General features: G+C 31.9%; 1 protein-coding gene across 3 annotated transcripts in view; it reads left to right on the plus strand.

Moving 5' to 3' along the window:
- The window catches only part of LOC134707213 (ATP-binding cassette sub-family C member 3-like), a 48,235-nt gene extending 27,192 nt beyond the window's left edge, over positions 1–21,043 (plus strand). For all 3 annotated transcript variants that reach the window (XM_063566799.1, XM_063566797.1, XM_063566798.1), the window contains exons 13-30: positions 665–749; positions 1,355–1,424; positions 3,199–3,325; positions 4,264–4,440; positions 5,650–5,817; positions 6,284–6,473; positions 9,446–9,563; positions 10,389–10,593; positions 10,941–11,172; positions 12,408–12,718; positions 14,803–15,002; positions 15,707–15,830; positions 16,492–16,593; positions 17,727–17,870; positions 18,693–18,851; positions 19,233–19,399; positions 19,954–20,148; positions 20,731–21,043. In XM_063566799.1, the coding sequence (XP_063422869.1) occupies positions 665–749; positions 1,355–1,424; positions 3,199–3,325; positions 4,264–4,440; positions 5,650–5,817; positions 6,284–6,473; positions 9,446–9,563; positions 10,389–10,593; positions 10,941–11,172; positions 12,408–12,718; positions 14,803–15,002; positions 15,707–15,830; positions 16,492–16,593; positions 17,727–17,870; positions 18,693–18,851; positions 19,233–19,399; positions 19,954–20,148; positions 20,731–20,842 (2,886 nt within the window). In that variant the 3' untranslated portion in view covers positions 20,843–21,043. The remainder of the gene's footprint in view (positions 1–664; positions 750–1,354; positions 1,425–3,198; positions 3,326–4,263; positions 4,441–5,649; positions 5,818–6,283; positions 6,474–9,445; positions 9,564–10,388; positions 10,594–10,940; positions 11,173–12,407; positions 12,719–14,802; positions 15,003–15,706; positions 15,831–16,491; positions 16,594–17,726; positions 17,871–18,692; positions 18,852–19,232; positions 19,400–19,953; positions 20,149–20,730) is intronic.
- Positions 21,044–24,150: the final 3,107 nt, after the last annotated feature.

Consider the following 24,150-nt stretch of genomic DNA (forward strand, 5'->3'; position numbering starts at 1 on the left):
ATGAAGACCAAGAATTTAATTGCTAAATACAGTTAAGGTAATCTATTTCACGAGGTAGCAAAGCCTTAGTATTTCCAAATTTAAAGATTTGTAAACAGTTTATTTAAAACACAAAAGTGCTCATCATAGATACCATGACTGGACATGCGTTTCGTCTACAAAATAATCGTCAGACGCTCGAATAAACAAAAGGCCAAAACAAGTTTGAAGTTGAAGAGCATTGAAAAGTATCCCTATTCGCTTTACAATGATTCTCTAAATGAACAATACAATTAAACAGCTGAGTATTAACAACGATGTCACGCGAGTTAATCGGACGAGTGTTGTCACAAGTTGTATTTACAATGATTTCCTTGTTAACATTTGATGTTAATATATGAATTATTTCATCAGCTGTATTTGCTGATACGATAAAGTAGGACTGTGTGAAATTTTTGGATAAGAAATATTAACGACTGAAAAGAATATGATATAAGTTAAGACTATAAAATATATCACTAACTTAATATAATCTGAGACATCACACTCTAGTCCTTATTAAATTAACAGGATTTGTTTTCGGAAATGACTTTTTCTATCAGTGCTACGGAAAAAAATATGTTCCTTAATGTTTGATTATTGCATATATTAGAAGCATGCAATTTATATTCATTTTTTTATGCAGGCTTTTGTTTCTATCAAGAGAATACAAAAGTTTTTATTGACCGACGATGTCAATCCAGACAATGTTCAATTCATCACAGCTTCAGGTAGGTTTACAAACAACAACTGTTGAATTATGTTTGACTAAAAAGGACCTATCTGAAAATATGGCAGCACGAAAATATGAAATCAGTAAAACACTAATTCTAATACTACCTTTAAAAAAAATACCAGAAGTATTTAGAAAAAAAACATGTTTGAAACCATGATTTTCCAGAATTTTGATTATATACAAATGCCCAGTAATTTGACGGCTTAAATTTGATAATTCTGAAAATTGAACACTTGATCTTGGCATTAAAAATATATGCATATATGCCGTTACGTAACTTTTTCGAAGAGAAGTGCCGGTGAAATTGAGATTAAATAAGATATTATCAGTGAAAATTGATAGCACATACAAAATTAAAATATAAAACCGGGTATGAACCGGGACGAAATGTTGATGATAATTTTATGATGATGAATTTGAAAATGAAAATCTCAATCCTTTGCGACGCGTATAACAAACGGGCGCCCAAAGGGAATAATCTGGATTTTTTTTTAAAGATAGACAGGTAATGAATGTTGTTCCTGTGATATAGTCACTGTTGATACAAACATATTCCAATCGCAATTTTATGTAAATTTAGAAAATGTCGATAACTTTCAGATTACGCTGTACGTATACAAAATGGCAGTTTCACATGGGAGAAAAATACAGATAGACCAACATTAGGTGGGTAAGTACGTATTAATATAGTTTGATACAATGGTTAATATCATAACAAATATATTACGATGATACCGCCATGATATAGTGCTACACAATATTATTTTTTGAATCCTGATGTTAGAGGAATGAACTTCTGGTCAATTATTGGTGATGATAAATTTTCATACCTTAAGTCTTGGTAGCTTTGTTTTGTGTTCCAATAATAAATACTTAAATAAACAATCGGAACAACATAGATTTTAATCTTAATTATACCATAATTTGAAAGTTTAACATGACAATAGGAAATGTTTTCAAACAGAGTAGCACAAATAATACCATATATGACTTGTAGACTAATACGAGCACTGCAAAATCGATTACGGAATCAATACAAGTTGCATAATTTATTTGGAGCTAATAGCTCGATAAGAGGGTGCTACTAACTAAGCACAGCTCTAACATGTTAAAGAGTGGGAACTTTAACAATAGTTAATTTCAAAACTCGCGATCAAACATTGATTTATGTGATTAGTTGATTGTTATTCAACTTACTTAAGCTGTGTACACTGTAATAAATCTAGATGTGTGGTATTCTGTGATATTGAATAACACATGTATTCAGTATCATGGAAAACAAAGGTTTAATATAAAAGTTATTCATTCAGTGCCCTTATAAATTTGTTACACGATTAAGTAACAAAACCAAATTAATATCACGAGCCTGGTATCCTTAAAAATGATCTCAAGTGTCATAATCTTGATATAAACGTTTATGATTGTCGTACAACTATTCATATGTTTAGTCGATTGCAACCAATATCATACATAACTCAGTAGACTTGCTGTTTGTGTCGCTTCTGCATGATTTGTTTCTGTAATGGTATCATTAAACGTGTATTTTGTTATTATTTAAAAAAAATAATCTAAATTAGATTTTCGAAAGACCTTCCCATCGTTTGATTCGTATTCATATCAATACTTTCGTTTTCTTCTAAGCATATAGTCAGCATGTTTGCAAAAATGGACCACAACATGTCCAAATAAATCAATATTTGATTAAAAAGAGAAACGAACAACAAAATTTCTACAAAAAAGTTAATTTACGGATAGGTGTCAATATTTCCGTATCCAATGAAGGTAAATGAACACTGTATAAAAAATATATGACTTTAATAGAATATAAATAAGATCATAACGGTAGGCAACGTAGCTCTCTGAATGAACCGTAAAATTTAATTAGCGTAACACCACAGCTTTCACATACATGACTGCGGACAGATGTTTATATTTATGATCCCATGAGAACATATGATACTTGACCAAATATATATCTAATAATGAGCATAAAATACACGAGCAACACGACTGGTGCCACATGTGGAGCAGGATCGTCTTACCCTTTCGGAGCACTTGCGATCACCTCCAGTTTTTAGTGGGGTTCGTGTTACTCAGTCTTTAGTTTTTTCTTGTGTTCTATTTTTTTTTCTGTTTGTCGTTTTCATTTGTAGCCATGGTCTTGTCAGTTTATTTTCGATATTTTAGTTTGTCTTTTCCTCTGGTATCTGTCGCCCCTCATTTTTGGGACAACACCGATCAACTTTAAACAATAAAGAAATTTGACCAGACAAATTTAAATCACAGGATGTTCTATAAATGAGATGTTTAATTGTAACAGCCAATGTAATAAATAAAAAAAAAATGTTCTTCTCAGAAAAGAAAAAAGTTTACCTCATGATAACCAGAAAAAAAACCCAGTAACTGTACTGTATTTAACATTCAATATGGACTTATAATTCTAGAATAAACGTGGACATCAAGGAAGGAAAACTGATAGCAGTCGTAGGTCAGGTGGGATCTGGGAAATCATCTTTTATAGCAAGCATATTGGGAGAGATGGAAAAACTTGAAGGTGAAGTTTTAGTTAAAGTAAGTTAGTTGTCACAAAGTATATATATAATTTATTCAAAGTAACTTATGACGAGAAATTTCCATTTATATTATTACTGACATAAAGATAACTATTTATATTGAATTGCCGTATTTTCAAAAAGAAAATTGACGACACTAGTTTTCTTTCGAGTACACCTAGATAGACATTTAAGCGTATTGGTGTCAATAGGATATGTATGCATTTCCATTTATCTTACCTTCCCTACACTTCTAAGAATATGATAAGTGTTAATTTGATATAGAGGGCGTGTTTGATTTGAATACACGGTAAATGGATGTGGATTATTTAAGTTATTTTAGTAGTAAGAGCCACGTTCCTTTAAAAGAAAGTGTTTGAAAACAAACAAAGCATTGTAAACTTACATTTTTAGCAAATGTTCATGCTTTAAGTCAAAACATGTCTTAAAGACTCCGACGTTCGCACTCTAATTTTGATCGGCTGAAAACGTAAGAGGCGCATTTCAAATAGATTGTAATTCTAGATAAAATATAACATTCATCATAGTACGTGCTTCTCATGACAATGTAATAATAATGGATAGGGAAACACGATCGAAAAATTTTACATGGTTGTAGCATGAAAATGTAATTGAAAGAAATAAATGCATCCTTCTGAAATTTATTATAATTTTTTTTCTCAGAATAAACCGATTACGCGGTTCTTACAAAACTTCATAAGGTCAAATCTTTCACATGCAAATCAAATTTTAAAAAAGCATTTATTTTTTTTTTAAAATGCAAGGTGGAACTATTGCTTTCATCATTAAAGTCCTCTGATTGAAGAAGTTCATATATTAATTATTCTTATTATGCTTTTATTTCCAATTTTGTACAATACAACATCTTAAATATGAAAAATATTAGCCCGAAATTCGTAACAGCTTTGACATCAGATAACAAACATACTATTCCAGGGTTCTGTGGCATACGTTTCACAAGAAGCATGGATACAGAATTTGACGGTTAGAGATAACATTTTATATGGACATACACTTAGCGAGAGGAAATACAACGGAGTCATTGAAAGCTGTTGTCTAAAAACAGATCTCGAGATCTTATCTGCTGGGGACATGACTGAAATAGGTGAAAGGGTATGTTTCCAATACATATTTAAAACAAGAGGACATATATTTCGCACTTTTAATATACTTATCATCACAAGTACAGTTTTACCATTGATAAGTTCCAAATTTATTCATCAATTTATATCTGTTCCACTTTACTGAGTTTCTATACTACAATTAATTAGGAGGAGCAAAACTCTACGACAAACAAAGGTTAGAGGAATAATCATAGATTATATCATGCCCGTTTCCATACTGGCCCTGGTATCATCCCGAGAGTCCCATATCGACCTCGGGGCTTTTTGCCGAGGGCCGATATGGAGAGAGGGATGATACCAGGGCCAATATGGAAAAGACATGTTATAATCTATTTATCACATATTTAAGGTCTGCAGATTTGAGAGCAAAACAAATCAATTATAACAATTTAATGAAACATAACTGGTAACATCTTAAATTTCTTACAACAATAGTTTTAAAAAAATGTCGTTTAGTACGCAATGACGCCACGTCATTTGGAATTAGGATATAATATCAGTATACTCGTTTTGGCCCCGGGCAATTTCGATGTAATTGCATATGCAAAACGTAAGGTAATCATAACAAATATGTGATAACGATTAATATCCAACCTAAGTTATCCATTCCAATCACGATATGAATGATCGTTATCCTTTGTTATTGTCAAAACTGACTCAAAACTTACTAAATATTTGTTATGGGGCTAGCTGAAGGACACCTCTGGTTGCGGGAATTTCTCGCTACATTGAAGACCTGTTGGTGACCTTCTGCTGTTGTTTTTCTATGGTCGGGTTGTTGTCTCTTTGACACATTCCCAATTTCCATTTTCCATTTTCCATTTTATCAGTATATGTTTACGTTGCTTTAATTTTTACATAACATGATCTGCATAAAGTTTTATTCCAATTAAAAGAGTTTAGTAACAAAACATCTTGCTTAATGTTAGGTAAATAACTGGAGAGTGCTTAATCTTGCTTTCTCCACATTTAATAATTAAAGGTACACTCATTGTTTTTACCAACATAGACATAAGGTATAACTACTGTTCAATGATTATTGAACATATGTTCCTGTTAAGTGTCGTTGCAGTTTATAATTTGTAATAAGGCGTACTTAAACCTGTTTATTTAATCTAAACTACCACTGACACTTTTGAATCCCTATGTCAGTAGTTTATTGATGAATGAATCCTATAGATATAACTCTCTTTATCAGGGAATCAACGTAAGCGGAGGTCAGAAACAGAGAATTAACCTTGCAAGGGCCGTATACAGTAACTGTGACATCTACTTATTTGATGATCCGCTAAGCGCTGTCGATTCACACGTTGGTAAAGATTTATTTAAAAAGGTCATTGGGCCAGAGGGGATGTTGAGAAATAAGGTGAGATGTTTAAGTAATAACTTCAGTAACAGAAAAAAACATTACAAGAGACAATAATCCATACATAGTCAAATAAAAGGTTTTAAAAAATTAAACAAATAAACATAGAAAAAGATGAGCGAACCAGTTTTATATCTTTCATGTACATGTGTATCAAGCAGAAGAAAACTATCATGGAATCATGGACAATTTGAATATAATATGTGTATTATGTTTTGGTAAATGCAGATAAAAACATATTTATGCTATCAATGAATTCCCCAAGGAAATTTCAGACGGCCAATACTATAAAGAAAATATACATGTATGCTTTACCATGTTAACAAACTCAAACCATAATCTTAAAAGTTTTGTATTGTCAGTTATTCAGGGTTTGGTATATTTTATACGATATAATTGAATTTGCTGTTATAACTTCTTATATATATAAACCTTGCGTAACCATTTGATGCAATACTTTGTTTAGACACGGATTTTGGTTACCCATGGAGTTCACTGGTTACCTAAAGTAGATGAAATTATAGTCATGGATAATGGTCGTATATCAGAACAAGGCACTTTTAAACAGCTCGTTCAACATAATGGACCTTTTGCACAGTTTATGCAAGTGTATCTTCTGCAAGATGAATCACTGGACGAAGAAGGCGACCACGAAAGTAAGAGTAAAACGTTGTAAACAAATTACAATTAAAATATTTAAAACGTCCAAGCAGATCTCTAACATTGTAATTATTTCAAGAATTTCTTAATTCAAATTTGAGAATTAAGAAGGAGATGAATATATGAAATTCGGCAATATATTTGTCGGTAGTTTCCCTTGGATCTAAAATTCGGACTGCTTTGTTATTAACCGCTTCATGCATAGCAACACTATTGTATGCATTTGAGAATATATATGTAAACAAGAAAGGAATGTATCCTGCTTTCAAATTTAGATGTTTAACGTTCTTGGACCATCACAAACGTACAGTTTAGATGGGTACAGGTACAGGTAGACAAGTTAAGCTTTATCAACATGTAATTATTATAAAATGTCTAGTTTTATGTTAGCACTTCATAAATATTTTGACAAACTTAAGATATTTATAGTATCCCTGATTTAAAAGTGGCCTTTTTAGTATCTTCATCTCTTAAGATGATATACAGAATTATATTGCAATTCCTATATTGGTATGTTACTACGAACACTTCCCATTTATTATGACAGTTTATGGTCATATATGAACGATGCTACATTACAGAGCATATCAGATTTTTGTTGTTGTTTGATAAGGTCATGTGGTAGTGTCTAAACAACCGTAAGCAAGTGAAGAAAGGGCTCTCAAAGCAATACATATGAAAGCTTTTGGATATTGTGTTATTGAAATCATTTTTGATTACGAAATGTAGTTCCCTCATGCAAAGCTTTGATTGCTTTTGCGGGTTGGTTATACTGTTTATCTTTTATTGGTTAAACTGGCCTTTCAAATTTTACTGTTTTTTATCTTCAAATATTTAGGCGAGCCAGCACCCTTGAAGAGACCTCAATTGTAGAAATGTGCAACTAGTACAATCTAACTGTATCGTTTGATTTCTCTGCAAAATTCATTGACTTCTACATGATGCCTTTTTAATACAATGTCCTTTCCCTTTATTTAGTTCCTCTATCGTAGTTTCAATTGTTGTCTAGAATAAAAATGAACACTTCTTCGTCACAAATTATGTTTATTTCTTGGTTTCCTTTCGGACTATCGTACAACCAGTATATACAACACTTAGACATATCCTGTATGCGGTCAGCTTAAGTAGATTTCATTAATAAGTCTCCTGTAACAACATAGCTTCAGAGATCATGTCTAAAAATGAAAACAACACTTAAAAAAATCGATGCGTGTGGCATGTGCTTCTATATTTACCTTCACCAGAGACGTTAAATTTCGAATATTTGAAAGCCAAGAATGTAAATTAACTAACTATAGATACCAGGATTAAAATTTTATATTAACGACAGACGCGCCTTTCATCTACAGAATACTCATCAGTGACGCTTGAATCAAAAAATATTTAAGAGGCAAAATAAAGTACGAAGTTGAAGAGCATTGAGGGCCAAAAATTTCTGCAAGTTTTTCCAAATGCATCAAAGGTAATCTATTCCTGAGGTATAAAAAACTTAGTATTTAAAAAAATCAAAGTTTTGTTAACAGTTAACTTATTATTATGAACATATCAATGATAATTCAAGTCCACAAAGAAGTGCTGACTACTAAAAGAAACCAAAACTATCGAACAAGCAATTGACTGAATAAAGGCAATAATAGTGTACCGTTGTTCAATTAATAATTTATATACGTATCATTTAAGAAAGGTTCGTTATAATTTAAGCTGGTGCCGAATTATTGTGCTGATCCTATCCTCGGGAATAGTATTCAACCAGCAATGCTATCGACCCAGAATTGTGAAAAATCAAATTATTTTATAAATTCTAATTCTCCGAAGCACATGTTTCGATTACTTCACTAGAAAAATGAATCTAAACCTCTAGTTTTCATTATACCCCCGCTTTAAACAAAGGGGGGAATACTGTTTTACCTCTGTCTGTCCTTCCGTCAGTCCGTCAGTCCGTCAGTCAAGTCAGTCAGTCCGTCCGTCCCATGAATATGTTTCGTCGCATTTTTCTCAGAAACTACACTACAAGGATTACTGAAATTTGGATTCAGGGTTTATCTAAGTCAGCTATACCGTGTGATGCGTTTTCAGAATGATCACTCGACAACTTCCTGTTTACCGAACACTTGTATGATTTTACACATGATAGCCAGGTTGAAAATTTTCTTCACATTTTTCTCAGGAACTACAATACAGGGATTTCTGAAATTTGGTTTCAGGATTTATATAAGTCAGCTATACCGTGTGATGCGTTTTCAGATTCATCACTCGACAACTTCCTGTTTACCGAACACTTGCATTTTTTTACACTATTAATATTATCCACTTGCGGCGGGGGTATCATCAGCGAGCAATAGCTCGCAGTTTCACTTGTTTTTCCAGTTGAGGTGATGTAACAAAAAACCGTCTCTATTGCGAGACAGAATATGTAATTCAAAACTATCGAAGTATGTCGGCACTAGTCTCGAATAACTTCAGTAATTGAAATACATTTATATATATAACTATTATTATATTCTATTTAAAATTGTGTTTTAATATATTTTTCTTTGTCAATGTAAATAAGTGAAATAAGTTTGTAGAACTTAAAACTTGGGCGATGCAAAAAGTACATCACATGCTACATTTTGTACAATTCGAAGATTTAGTTTTTTGTTATCTTCTAGGTTTTGAACTTTGATATCATTAAGGCCAACTGGATATGTACTTTGACGTTTTTTGCTCCAGGAAAACTTTTGAATTATATGCACGATAAGTAATATTTAATTGGGAATAATGTAAATATCTATTGCAATAACATACAGTATTGTTGAGAATAAAATTGTGATAACTTAAAGATAAGAATACCAAATTGTATCAAAAACGAAAAGTTTTATCCGCTTAAAAATATTTTTGGACCAATAAGAAAAAAACAGCTTCAGTGCTTTCTGTATTTATATGGTATGAAAATACATTTTGAATAATTATGTTCTTTCAATTTCAGTAAGTAAAATAAAAGATGATCTCTGGGATCAAATAGAAGTTGTCACCTCTGATGGTGGGTTTACAACAGATGACAGCGTTTTTATAAAAGAAGGTTTATCTCGCCGACAATCTGTTAGGTAAGTTACAAAAGAGGTGCGAAAGATACCAGAGGAACAATCAAACTCATAATTCGAAAATAAACTGCCAACACCATGGCTAAAAATGAAAAAGACAAACAGACAAGTAATAGTTCACTAGAAACAACATAGAAAAATAATTCTCCAAATTAATGACGAAATATTTACACAAAGAGCAAATATTGTACTATGCACTATTCATAACGAGAAGAAGTGTAAATTTATTAAAACCAAGAGAATATAGTGTTTATTGGTAGTAACCAAACTATGAAATGAATAGTGGAAATACCTAAAAATAAGGGGCATTGTGTTTTCTGGTTGTGCGTCCGTCCGTCTGTTTGTCCGTTCGTTCGTCTGTGTGTCCGTTCGTCCGTTCGTCCCGCTTCAGGTTAAAGTTTTTGGTCAAGGTAGTTTTTGATGAAGCTGAAGTCCAATCAACTTGAAACTTAGTACATATGTTCATTATGATATGATCTTTTTTATTTTGGAGCAAAACATGAAACTTGGACCCTAATTTTACAGTCCACTGAACATAGAAAATAAAAGTGCGAGTTTCAGGTTTAAAGTTTTTAGTCAAGGAAGTTTTTGATGAAGTTGGAGTCAAATCAACTTGAAACTAACTACACATGTTCCCATGGTATGATCTTTCTACATTTCAGAAATTTTGACTTTTTATCCAATTTTGCGGTCCATTGAACATGGAAAATGATAGTGCGAGTGGGGCATCCGTGTACTTTTGACACATTCTTGTTCGAAAGTGTTTTAAATTTTTTGTATAGAATGATCGAACAGTGTTAACTATTTTCTTGTCTTGTCTTGAATTAGGCGACTTTCAAGACAAAACAGTATTATAACATCAGATGGAAGTCTATCTTCTACTATGATAGCAGCCTCAATGACCAGGAGGCAATCAAAATCAAGACGGGAATCAAAAGCAAAAATATTTAGACAGTCATCAAAAATTGATCCACCATTAGCTGTCGGTGTAGAAGGCCAACTAATTCAGGAAGAAGTCACAGAAGAAGGATCGGTAAGAATTCTGTTTTATAACAGCAAGATTCGAGTTTATGTTTATAAAGGTATGAAAAGTTTAAAATTTTATCCTCCAAGGCATGGTAAAAGTTTCATTCTGTAGTAGTGTGATGAAAAGATTTTTCAGCAAAGTTTGATGAAAGATTTTAATTCATTACAATATCGAATGTTGGAAATTCTGTTTGTTTTTTGTAGCCTTAAGGTTATTTGATTTCTAAATACCATTTTTTGTTGATGGCAAATTTAATTTACAACAAAAATGCAAAACAGTTTCTGTTAATTTACATTTAGTCTCCAAATGTATATTTGAATTTTGCTATAAACCCAAGAATGTTTGTTTTGAAGGTCAAATTTTCAGTTTTGATAGAATATGCTAAGGCTATGGGGTTGCCAGCTGCTTTCATCGTGTTCATAGCCTTAGTAACTCAACAAGGACTGAATATCTATCAAAACTTTTGGATAACCTTTTGGACAGAGGACAGTTATCTTAAAAATGCGACTCTGGTCCATACCCAGAAATATACAGACAAAAAATATTACTACCTAGGCATGTATGCTCTACTTGGAATTTTGCAAGGTAAGTCGTATATAAAATGCATTATTTCAAAACGAATTAATACATCAATAAAAAGTGCAATACTTTTGAATATTTTTTTTCAAACAATATGATAGTTATCTTTTTATAATAAATGTATGCTAAATTGATATGCGACCTAAATGATACATCATGTGTTCATTTCCTTGATTCAACTTCCTGTATCTACTATTTGTGGTTTTAAAATTAAAGTTCATACTGATTTACAACACAGAAAGTGTATGCCATTAATTTTAGAAAATAAGATCTAGCTATAATATTGCGTTAACTTTGTCTTCGTATGCGCGGAACGTTGTTTAACATGATATACTATTCCAATTAGTAATTCAATGTCCAAAATTAAAAATAAAACTTTTGGAGTGTAAGTTGGTTTCACAAACAAATATACATACAAAAACAATATTCGAAGGATAGGATGAGATGTATAAAATTGAGCATAAATATACTTATAATAGAAATGAAGCTATGAAATAAGTTTAAAGATGAACGCCTAATAATCATAATCTACGCATGTCACTTTGTGGCGAAAGACCAAAAGATTTCTATGTTTTATTACACCTCATTTGTCAAGAAATTGTTGCTTGAATAAACTTCAAAGTTGTTGCTGAATGATGTATATGATAGTCAAAATTAAACGTAATTTTTATTTTCTAGTCTATTTCATCTTTTGGAAGGAGAAGGTTCGGTGCTAAAAAACCTTAAGTTTAACCTACGTTATGTTCATGTTTATAATGGAAAGATGTTGCAAGATTACTATTGAGACAACTTACCAAATAACTTGGAATTATTAAGCACCTATAGGACCCCATAAGGCTTTTAACAATGAGTTAAACCAAAACCGTATAGTCATTAATAAAAAGCCACGACATGTGAACATGTGTAAAACTTTTAAACAAAACAAAAAATGATGTAATTGATAGAAACATTTCCCAGTTTTTTATTACTTGAATTAGTTCACCTCCAGCCGATAATGCACAAGACGTTATTAGCGTTCTAAGTTAGCATAAATATATGTTATATCAAATATAAATACCAACAGCTCGTTAATAATGTTATAATTGTAGAGCAAACACATTCCTGAAACATGCATATTTATTCAATACCTGCACATACTAATGAACACTTCATCCATTGGAAATATGCATTTATTTAAATCAATTAGTTTTATTTGCATTACTTTTCGATGGTTGTGTTTAAAGCTGAAGTGTCAATTTCAGGTATTACACTATTCTTGTTTGGAATAGTAGCATTCACAAAATTTGTAAAGGCAACTGGTTATTTACACGACAGAGGACTTGAGTGTTTATTCCGATCACCAATGTCATTTTTCGACACGACTCCAGTCGGAAGGATTATGAACCGTTTCAGCAGCGATATAGATATTTTGGATGATAGATTTCCTAGAACATTCCGTGCTTTCACGTTGTTGGGATCATTACTTGCTGGCACAGTAATCGCCATAGTTGTGGTTACACCATTATCCTTGGCTGTCATCATACCAATGTTGATATTGTACATTGTTGTTATTGTAAGTGTTACGGTTGTGATCATAGCAACCCCTTTATTTTATATTATGGTTATAAGTTTTATTGTAAAGTAACTGAAATCATATGCATTTGACTATTGGAAATGCAACAAAGGTTACTTAAAAAATCCAATAAAATTTAAAAAAGGTTTTTCTTAAATGTAGTTTGAAGGTATGTTAATTTATGTCTAACTATAAATACAAAAAATGTGTCTGATTTTAGAAAACAGACTTATACTTCAGTAAGTGCTTGCATATTATATATCCCATTGAATTTTGCTTCACGGATACTACCGAAACTTCTTCTTTATCTTGATCTTGTCCGCGCTATTTACACAAATAAATGACTTTACACTAGAACTGTGAGAAACGAGATTTTTTCCACTTTCCAATTGTCAACTTCTCATTACTCAGCCGTAAAATACCCTTTGCCATATCATATGGCATTGATAAATCTCAATTAATACTTAAAGCTATTGCATATTCACAATATACTGACTTCATTACCAGGAACTTGCTTATTACAAAAAAACGAGTAAAAGTGACACAACCTTTAAAATAGCCCTATTATAAGTTCACATGGTTTCCTCAGTTTCCCCCCATTATGATATGTGGCTACGATTGCTTAAAAACGTCTCATATTATTCGATTAATGACAAAAGATAAGGACAAAACATTCGTAGATAATTGATTTATATATGCGACAGACTGTTGGTATTTTTGATAAGTTTTACATTAAAATCTTCAAAAAGAAAAGAATTATTTTCACTTAAAATATTCTTGTACAAGAAACGCCTTTGAAGAAAATAATAGATCACAACTTTTCAAGAACACATTCGACATTTTTTGTAATGAAAATATGAAAAGTATGACCATCCCTCATATATGTAGTCAAAATGATAAACTATGCATGAACCCAGAAGGTAAGTTGTTCCATTTCAGAAAAAGCAACAATAATATTATATTTATTTTGGCAATCACCAACTAGTTCAACTATTTCAGTTATAGGATTTAATCCAATACGGAAAGTGTGTTGTTAAACGTTGCTTTTACAAAAATTTGGAAGTGATGCAGCCCTCCCCCAACCCCCAAATTCAAAACTGTATCTTGCCCGGCTTTGGCTATACGTTTTGTTCCTTTTGGTTTATAAGCACTTCTTCAAATATTAACTATTTATAATTTAATTATTAGTCTATCATGAGTGACTCAGAATAGTTAACAAAGGTACCAGGATAATAAATTAGTACGCCTGACGCACGTTTCGTTTACATAAGACTCATCAGAGACGCTCATATCAACATAGTTATAAATTCTTACAAGTACAAAGTTGAAGAGCATTGTGAATCCAAAATTCCAAAAAAGTTGTGCCAAATACGGCTAAGGTAATCTATGCCTGGGATGAGAAAACAAACAGTAAACAGGAAATATATAAAAATTACCATCTTATTAATATCATGTCAACACAGAAGTGTCCACAGGAGTGGCATCGACCCAGTGGTGTAAAAAGTTCATCATTGACGTTCATATCAAAATATTCGTACTGCTATTATTGCATCATGTTTTTTATTATTTTGACTGAGATATTCTTTATCCACAGAAAATTCAGGAATTTTGTGAGTTTAGTATTTTTAAGAATAAGTCGAATGTGTGTAGGCTAAAAATTGTTGAATTGCCTTACACGAGAGCCCTTAAAAGATTCTAACAGGAATTCTACAAGTAAATTTGGGATTTTTAAATATATTTTTGCCTCGCTCATCACATCAATATGTCATTATGATGGAATTTTTTGCGACTGTTATACAAGTGAGAAGTTTAGCCAGATATAAAACCAGGTTTAATCCACCATTTTCTACATAGAGTGCATATACCAAGTCAGGAATACGACAGTTATGATCCATTGGTTTGATGTGTTCGGGCTCTTGGTTCTGCCATTTGATATGGGACTTTCCTTTTTGAATTTTCCTCTGAGTTCAGTATTTTTGTGATGTTACTTTTTTCTACAGAAATATTGGTACTGCTGTTATTTCTATTTATACTACGATTGATTATGTTTTTAGTATTTTAAGTGAGATATTCTTTATCCACAGAAACTCTACATACCTTCCGCTCGACAGCTTAAAAGGATAGAATCTGTTACCAGGTCACCTGTATTTAACCATTTTAGTGAAACTATATCTGGTGCAAGCATAATTCGGGCGTACAAATCAGTAAACAGATTTAAAGATGAAATATATAGACGTTTAGATACTAATACAACTTTCTATTATGCAGCTAATGTTGGAATGGGGTGAGCATCAGCTCTATGTGAGCTTAAATATAAGATGAAAACTTGAATTGTAGGAAAAGGGCATATTTTTGCAGTAATTAGATTAAACACATCTCTTTTCAACCTAATTTAACAGATCAATATTCTTCTCGCCAAGTCAATTGATTATTTCTGTCGCTATTAAACATAACAAGGTCCAAGACTTATGAATCCGGATTTAAGTATATATAAATACTAAGAGATGGAGATGTGAGGTGTATGCCAATGAGAAAACGCAATACCACATAAAAACAAACGGTACCTAAAGTTAACTAATGGTTTTCAACAATATAATGGCAGGTACATTAATAACAAGTCAAGCTCTAAATATTTCCTAGTCTACATATTGAAAAAAATTCAGGATCAGAGACTTAATCAGATCTCCCATCAACCCTATACAATCCCCATGACATAAGAAAAAGCCAATAAAACTAATGTTGTATCCTTTATTATTTGTAACGTATTGCATCAAATATTTAAACTGTTTGCCCAATTTTTACTCTTATGTTGCTTTTTTCTCATGTACATTACTCTAAAAACGCAAGCTATTGTGTTAAAAACCCACCTTACAATGAAATCCAACGCAGCATTATTGTAGATGAAATAATATATACAAATATAAGTATCATCTAAATTATTTCTTTCTAAAGCGGTTGACACAATATTAGTTTTTATCTCTTTTACAGATGGGTTGGAGTTTTCATTGAATCATTGGGAAATTTGATTCTTTTAGCTGTCGCAATGTTTGGCATTATGTCTACTGATATAAACGGTGGAGACATCGGACTAGCATTAACATATGCTGTTCAGGTAATTACATGCCTCAAGTAAAAAAACAATTTCTATTTTAATGTGACGCAGTTTTTTTTGTAAAAAGAGTTGCTCACAACATTCCATATTGAAATTGTTCCACTACGTTTGCTTAATTCGTCACAAATAGTGGTTTGTGCAATTATTCTCAATTCTCATGTTCCCATCTGCGGTTCCAATTAGCACTGCCTAATATTTGCGTTCATTAATATATGTCTAAATGTACAGGTTTTATAGATAAAATTATGTTCAGGGGTTTCTTCTTTTTGCGTCATATGATACGGTTTTATAAAAAAAATGTGTGTACCTTGTACCTGTTAGTTGTTAAAAGAAATTTGTGATCATTTGCTCTCTAAAAAGTGTAGTGAAAAATTGGAATAGCAAAAATATACTCAATTTACTTTTCCGTCCCCTCCTGTAAAAAAAATCTATAATAGTGTAAGCTGGGATGACTAGTTTAACTAAATAAACAATTTTGAAAGCAGTTGCAAAAACAAAATAATATCTAGTTAAAGATCAAAAGTTTATTCGTGTCAGTGGCAACATTGTCCAAGTTATCAGTGCAGTGAATTTGCTGTTGGGCTGCTTATAGAAAAATACATATTATGTTTTTTTGAACTAGCCATAACTTATTAAACCTAAGTATAACTTTTAATTTCAGATAATCATTGCTATGAATATTGTAGTCAGAGGAGTTAGTGAGATGCAAATGAACGTAGTATCCATTGAAAGATGTGAAGAATATACGCATTTACCTCCTGAGGTAAGTTTTATTCCACCATGTATATTTCACAATAAGAGCTCATATTTGAAAGAGCTGCTAAGACTGTTAAGCGTCTCCTTGGCATTAATGCTATCAATAGTCTATGCTGTTGTGTGAAATAGTTCACCATTTCTTTTGCAATATTTGTCAGAGCTGATCAATGGTCTGAGTTTGACCCTGGCACATACGTTTATCATGTTGGTCCCATAGATGCCAAAGTACGGGCATTGGTGTTATTCTGCTCAAAGTAGTCATTTGGTACACGCGCTGTATGAGGCAGAGAGGAAGCGAAACGTTTATTAATGCACCGATAGACACGATTTCTTCCGTCACGTTTCTGAAGCAATAAACGGGACTCATCACCGAACCAGATTCTACACAAGTTGAGAAATGTCCAGCTCTTCAATTTTTGACTCTACTCCGTCTGTTTAACGTCCTCAAATGGGTCCAAATTACGGTTCCTGGGTCTAATACGATTTTATTGCAGTCGATTGCAGACTGTTTGTGAGTCGATTCCTCTCAATCCTGGTATCCCAACTACAGTGGCTGTTGTAACAACGGTTCGATTATGTAAATAAAATACTTGAATGTATCGATCTTGTCAAGGAGATGTAAGGCGAGGTCGTACAATAATCGGGCTGCGGTCTTTATCCAGTCTGCTGGTATCTGTTCCAAAGTCGCAAAATTTTGCTCTGGTTAATGTTTTCAGTTCTTGCTACTTCACTATGGGACACTCCGGCTTGGAGATATCCGATGGTGCTATTTCGAAAAACAGGGTCCAACCCTGACATGACAACGTTTTAACGTTGTGACTTATTAAATCTTCAAACTTGGTTTTTATATGCGCAAACATGTAACAGTGAGTAGACCACAAAATTCTCGTGAAACATGTTAGCACAATTAGCGGTAAAAAAAGCTCATATGCACTTTAAGCGAGTCGTTAATTTCACATGGCAGAGACAGCCAAATAAAAAGAAACGGCATTGACAGTTTAAAACGTACTGGTAAAAATCCGAAGATGGAATTGACCATTTTATTTTATTTTGTAAAATATTCATTTCGCATGTTTAAAAATTCACCCGAACTATATGTTTCTTTTTTTGAACAGTTTATTTTAAACATTGTGTTTTCAGGCAGATTGGATACAAAGACAAAGACCTCCGTTAGAGTGGCCACAGAAAGGAACAATACAGTTTTGTAATTACAAAACCCGTTATAGATCCGGACTAGAACTGGTTTTAAATGGAATAAATTGTAATATTCGGAATGGGGAACGGGTAGGTTATACAAGCTCCTAATTGGTATTTCCAAAGAGTTGCTGCTAATATGAGTCAAAGATAACAGGGAAATTTTAAAACGAAATCAAAATAAATTCAAATTAACTCTAATCAGGAAAATGGAATAGTGAATGTGTTTTCCATTCCATGTTTATATCGGGTTTACATTCGATGATGATTGATCAAATCCAAACGTGTTTGCATCAAAAGGACAAATATATGACAGTATTAGTCTTCTGTAGATTAATTGTAGCCAATTCCAAATATTAAGCTTGGTGATAACAATGTTATATCATCAATGATACCAATTTTCACCAGAATGACATTTGGACAATTATACATGTCTCTTCAGTGATGCTCAAGACAAATATATTTGGCCTGGCCTAAATGAATTTAACACAGAATATTTAATAATAAAATCATTTGAGAGAGCAACATTGATAAGTAGTTTAGCTCGTTTATATATTGTTAAATATCAGTGTCTCGATCTATCCAATATAGTGCTCTGAAAACGCTAGATAATTTGAGTCGCAATTTTTATATTTTTCCATATCTATTAGATAGTTACCAATAAAAAATCGCATTAGTTTCCACTATGATACTGTCGTGTTATCGAGAATTGATTATTTGCACTATGATGATGTCGTTTTATCGATAATTGATTAAATGCACTATGATACTGTCGTTTTATCGAGAAATGATAAGTTGCACTATAAAACTGCCATTTTATCGAGAATTGAATATTTTGCACTATGGTACTGTCGTTTTATCGAAAACTTATAGATACTTAAGAAATATGAACTATGTCTTTTTATATTACAGATAGGCATTGTCGGTAGGACAGGGGCAGGTAAATCATCTCTGACGCAGGCGTTGTTCAGACTTATAGAACCAGCAGAAGGTTCGATAGTTATAGATGATATTACAACTACAACAATAGGTTTACATGACCTCAGGCGAAAGATAACTATACTACCTCAGGTTGATATAAGTCATAGTACTTTTTTGTTTCATTTATTTAGTGAAGTTTGTAATAGTAAAAAAAAATCGATCTTTAACAAAAAAAATATTTAAAATAAGATGCAAATAGATTAAAACATTACTAAACAATCTGATAGCTCAGTTAATCAAATTATTGTTTCCATGAAACTAACCAGTATTAAGATCATGCATTTCATTACTGTTTAAAAGGATTTATTTAATCAAAGCTTCTTAATTAAAAGTTAAAAAATCTCTTCTAATGTTCCAAAAATGTTTATGTGACAAGCATTTTGTAACACCTTTATATTAAAAATGTATTTACAAATGTAAAGACTTTAAAAAGTCCAGTTTAGTTTATCACGAATAACAAATATTTTATAGGATCCAGTCTTATTTTCTGATACATTGAGAGTAAACCTTGATCCGCTTGAGAAGTTCTCAGACAATGAGTTATGGAAAGCATTAGACCGTGCTCATTTGAAGGAATACGCCATGAATCAGTCAGGACAGCTTATGTCAGAACTCGGAGAAGGGGGCAGTAATCTAAGGTATGCTAAAATTCAGATGATTTTTTTTAGTATTTACATCAATCTAAAATTTATTTCAAATAATTTTATTCTATACTTGGTAGTTAGTAAATGTGATATGGAAAACAATCAATCTTCATGTAACAGCTGTCCGTGCTGGTATCAATATCAGTCATGGTTGTAAGGCTCTATCAAACCCATAACAACAGAAACACAATAATAATCAAACCTCAACCAATATAATTTCGAGAGGTAAAATAACCATTATAATCTCTATTCATCATATTCTTCAATTTTGATCTAGAAACCGATTTATCAAACATATGAAGAATAACTGATTTGGAAAGTTGTTTTTCAATTTTGTTTAACCGTCCTCTTTAATGTACACCTATTATTTTATCATGGACATTACAGGTATCATGCAAGTTATAGAAATGTCATATATATGTTGGTATTATAACAATAAAAGGTTAAGGGAAATATGCAAGCTAATAATTTGTGTTTTTCACCACCTAATTGTGTTACCATATAGTACACTGGTCGACACCTCAATAGCATATTGTTTATTCATTCAGTGTTGGTCAGAGACAATTAGTATGTTTAGCTCGAACATTGCTTCACAAAACAAATATATTAATCCTTGATGAGGCAACAGCTGCCGTTGATATGGAAACAGATGATTTAATCCAACAGACAATAAGTGAAGAATTCGCAGAGTGTACTATATTATCAATAGCCCACAGATTAAATACAGTCATGGACTACGATAGGTAAATAAATAACAAAAATAACATTATATATATGTTCTGGACATGCACAACTCTTCCGGTTTTGTTTTACGTCACATAATTTATCATTTTTACAGTTACAAGGTCTCACACTCTCACACTCGTATCAAATAAAAGACAGAAGATACCAAAGGAACAGTCAATAGCTACAATTTAAATCGAAGGAAAACAAACATTGCCTTTAAAGAGAAAACGACGAAAAGACAAAACAAACCCACCTAGGATATAATCGACTGAGCAACACGAACTCCACCAAAAGTTGGGGTAACATAATGTTTTTGAGAAGGGCTAACATATCTTAGTACTAAACTAGTGTCACGGTCGTGTTTTAAATTGCCCACAGCAAGTAAACATTCGATGATAATTTCATTCGTTGATGTCACGGTTCAGTGGAGAAAAAAAATTATATGTACGGAGAGTTAATAAAATTGTTGTGAATGAACGATAAGTTGTGTTTATCTTAAAATAATTTACTATCAATAATCTATTAAAATTGATAATCAAGATTTAGATGAGTATGTTTGAAGCTTTACCAAATTGTGTGATTTTAATATGTTGTTTTAGGATCATGGTTATGGACAAAGGGATGATCGTAGAATTTGATGAACCTGACAATCTTCTGAAGAATGTCGATGGAACTTTCTATTCAATGGCAAAGGATGCAGGATTAATTTGAATTGATGAAAACATCTAATAACTGAGAAAAAGAAATGTAAAAAAGATAGCTGTTAATAAGTCATTGCATATTTTATTGAAATGTTTAACTCACTAGAATAGTGCATTTTTATTGTATTTATATGGATTATTATTTTTTTTATATATGTAATGTTTAAATGTATTAAATGAATGGTCATTATATTGTGAAAACCACATGCATTAAATTTTCTACCTCACATGTTGTTTTTCATTGAATGTAGTGTACCGTTGTTGAAGACCTAGTCAACAAAAAAGATCTTGTAAATTGACAAAAAATAAAAACAACATTTTTTATCCAGTTTGAATTTACCTACGGAATTGCCTTGGTGCCTTCAAAATATACGAATTCATCACATAACAACGCTGTAAAAGAGAGGCGAAAGATATCAAAGGGACAATACAACTTATATAATTATGTCGAATATAAAGTGGCAACGCCGTGGCTAAAAAAGACAGAGACAAACAACAGTACACAAAAAGCAAAATATAGAAAACTAAAGATTCAACAACACAAATCCCACTAAACCCGTTCTTCGGAAGTGAAAGCAGATCCTGATCCAAATGTTGCAACCGTCGTAGTCAGGTAGCAATACACAGTTTAGAAAACACCTTAAGATTTACACTCATATTTTCAACCACCATCTTTCCCTTGCTTTCTAACAAATAAGGCTAAGTGTTTGTGTCATGCATTAGCATAATTATAATCATTTGAGTATGTAGTTTAACGAAATCAGAGATCTATATTTTAATAAGATTGTGATTCGTGAATTGCAGACACATTTCCTATAAAATTTCAAATGTAAAAGAAACCCAACAAAAACAAAACCTACCATAGTCTTACCAAGACATATTTTCTACAACATGCCCTATGCAAAGATTAATTTTTGTTTATAAAATATCTTTTGGTACAACATTAACACCTTGGCTCATGAACCATTCTTCAAAACAAAGTAAAATAGCAATTTGACGTCGTAACTTGAGATCACATTTGACATTTGTATGTATAGTATCAAGTTTATATAACCCTATATTCAGTTAACAATTTAAATGAAAGACTTTTAAAGTCTACGGATAGACTTTGTAAGATGTAACATCACAACTCGGGCCCGATCAATTTAAAAGAACATGCTGGAAAGTAGTACATATCTAACACAAAATAGTTCCTATCAATGAACACATAAAAAGTGTCAAATGAAAGGTGAAGAACTAGTGATCCTTGTAGAACACCTATTGATTAGTAATTTTGCATAAAAATAAAATGTAAGTATGAAATCTAAAAAGGAGTGTATATATTGCCTGTATCTAAGACATGAAGTACCAGTTTCTTACGCTCGGTTGGTCACGTGGTTGTCCTTTAAAACACCACTTCAAACAAAAATGAAAATCATTGTATTTTAAAGAACCGTAAAGAAAAAACAATAAATTTAACTTTGATATGCTACATTGTGTACAGTTTTTTTTGGTGGGTTGTTGGTCCCAGAGGATATCATCAATTGATTGGTACTGATTGTTTTTTCACCAATAAATTTAAGTTAAGATTTATTGGATACATATCTAATGTAATCAGAGCTGGTTGAATTGGGATTTGTTTTCACTGCTTTAGCCTAACCTTAAACTGGACTTTGCGTTCAAATTATCAAATTGCTCCAAATATACTAGCACTGTTATGCCTGCCTTCTTGGCTTTTGGTATCCCTATCAAAGGTAAGTCATAATGGTAGCGACAGCAACTGTAATAAGAAAGTTAAAAAAAACTCTATAAGTGTAAAAGTAAATGAAATAAGCTTGCAATGTATTAAGAGCTTTCGCGTATTTCAGCCAAACAAAAACAATTATCTAGACGAAAGTGAAAATAAAAACAAGTGAGATAAAATGCTATGTAAAAGCGCATTTTCTTTTTTATTTCTTTATATTTCCTCTTTCATAGTTTCTATAAGTTACGAAACAATTTTATGAGTTTTGCTCATTAATGAAGATCGTTTCATATGTTTTCATCAATTGCTTAAATATACATCACCTTTCTCTGTTTGATAGAAAAGGGACGAAAGATAAATCATAAATCGAAAATAAACTGACAACCCCATGGTTAAAAATGAAAAAGACAAACAGACAAACAATAGTACACATGACACAACATAGAAAACCAAAAAATAAGTAACACGAACCCCACCAAAAACTCGGGGCGATCGTTGTCACATTGGCAATGATACATCACAAATATTTTTTTATACTTGTCGTGTAACTTTATGAACATCCAACCTTCATCCATTCCTTAATGGATACATCAAGTATAATGCCACATGTTGAGCAGGATATGCTTACCCTTCCGGAGCAACTGAGATTACCCCTAGAGTTTTGGTGGGGTTCGTATTGCTTAAGTCTTTAGTTTTCTTAGTTGTTTCTATTATTTGTATGTTTGTCTTTTCTTTTTTAGCCATGGCGTTGTCGGTTTATTTTTGATCTATATATGAGTTTGTCTGTCCTTCTGATATATTTAGTTCCTCTTTTATAATGAAGAAGTGTCACATTTGAGCTTTATTTTATCTGTTAGAAGCACTTCTTTAATGTAAACAGTTCACAGTTTGAATGCGAGCATACAAAACGAACTTTGGTAAAGTCTTACTTCTTAAATTTCGAGATATTTATTACTTTTTTTCAGACTTAAAAAAACTGCTTTAAAATTTCGAAATATGATAAACATGCATATTTATTTACGGTAAATATTACGACTGTGCAGTTAGCTGTAACTTTTGTTTAATGACGCTGAGCATATGCTATTTTTTATTTACTATAATAGGTATATAAAGGGGTCAAAAACCTTTTAAACTATTTATAAAGCTATGTTGAATATGAAATGAAAAGACGCGCACTTGTTTTACCTGCGGTCAACAGTTGATACAAATATACAAACAGTTACTTATACGGGAGGAATAGAAACACTGCATTAAAGGCATTATTCATCATGACATTTTTAGAATTTTGTGGGAACTCGTCATTTTGGGTGAGTTATTTTTATTGACCTTCAAAGAGGTCCGTTTCTATTGAATATATTAGTTTTCAAAGATCACTAACTTTTATTTTTAGAAAAAAATACATTTGAATTTGAAGGTGAAGGTTTATTTAGATGTTCGTAAAATCATTCAATAAACATTTAAAAAAATACAAGGTCACATGTAACAAATATAGAACAAGGTCTTATACTGTAGTTACCTGTGATAGTTTTGTAACATAGTTCCCTCTGTCTAGAAAAGTATTTCTCTAGATGTTATACATAACCTTGTATCTCAAT

Source organism: Mytilus trossulus, chromosome 2, assembly GCF_036588685.1.
Source record: "Mytilus trossulus isolate FHL-02 chromosome 2, PNRI_Mtr1.1.1.hap1, whole genome shotgun sequence".
NCBI classification, from domain to species: Eukaryota; Metazoa; Mollusca; class Bivalvia; order Mytilida; family Mytilidae; genus Mytilus; species Mytilus trossulus.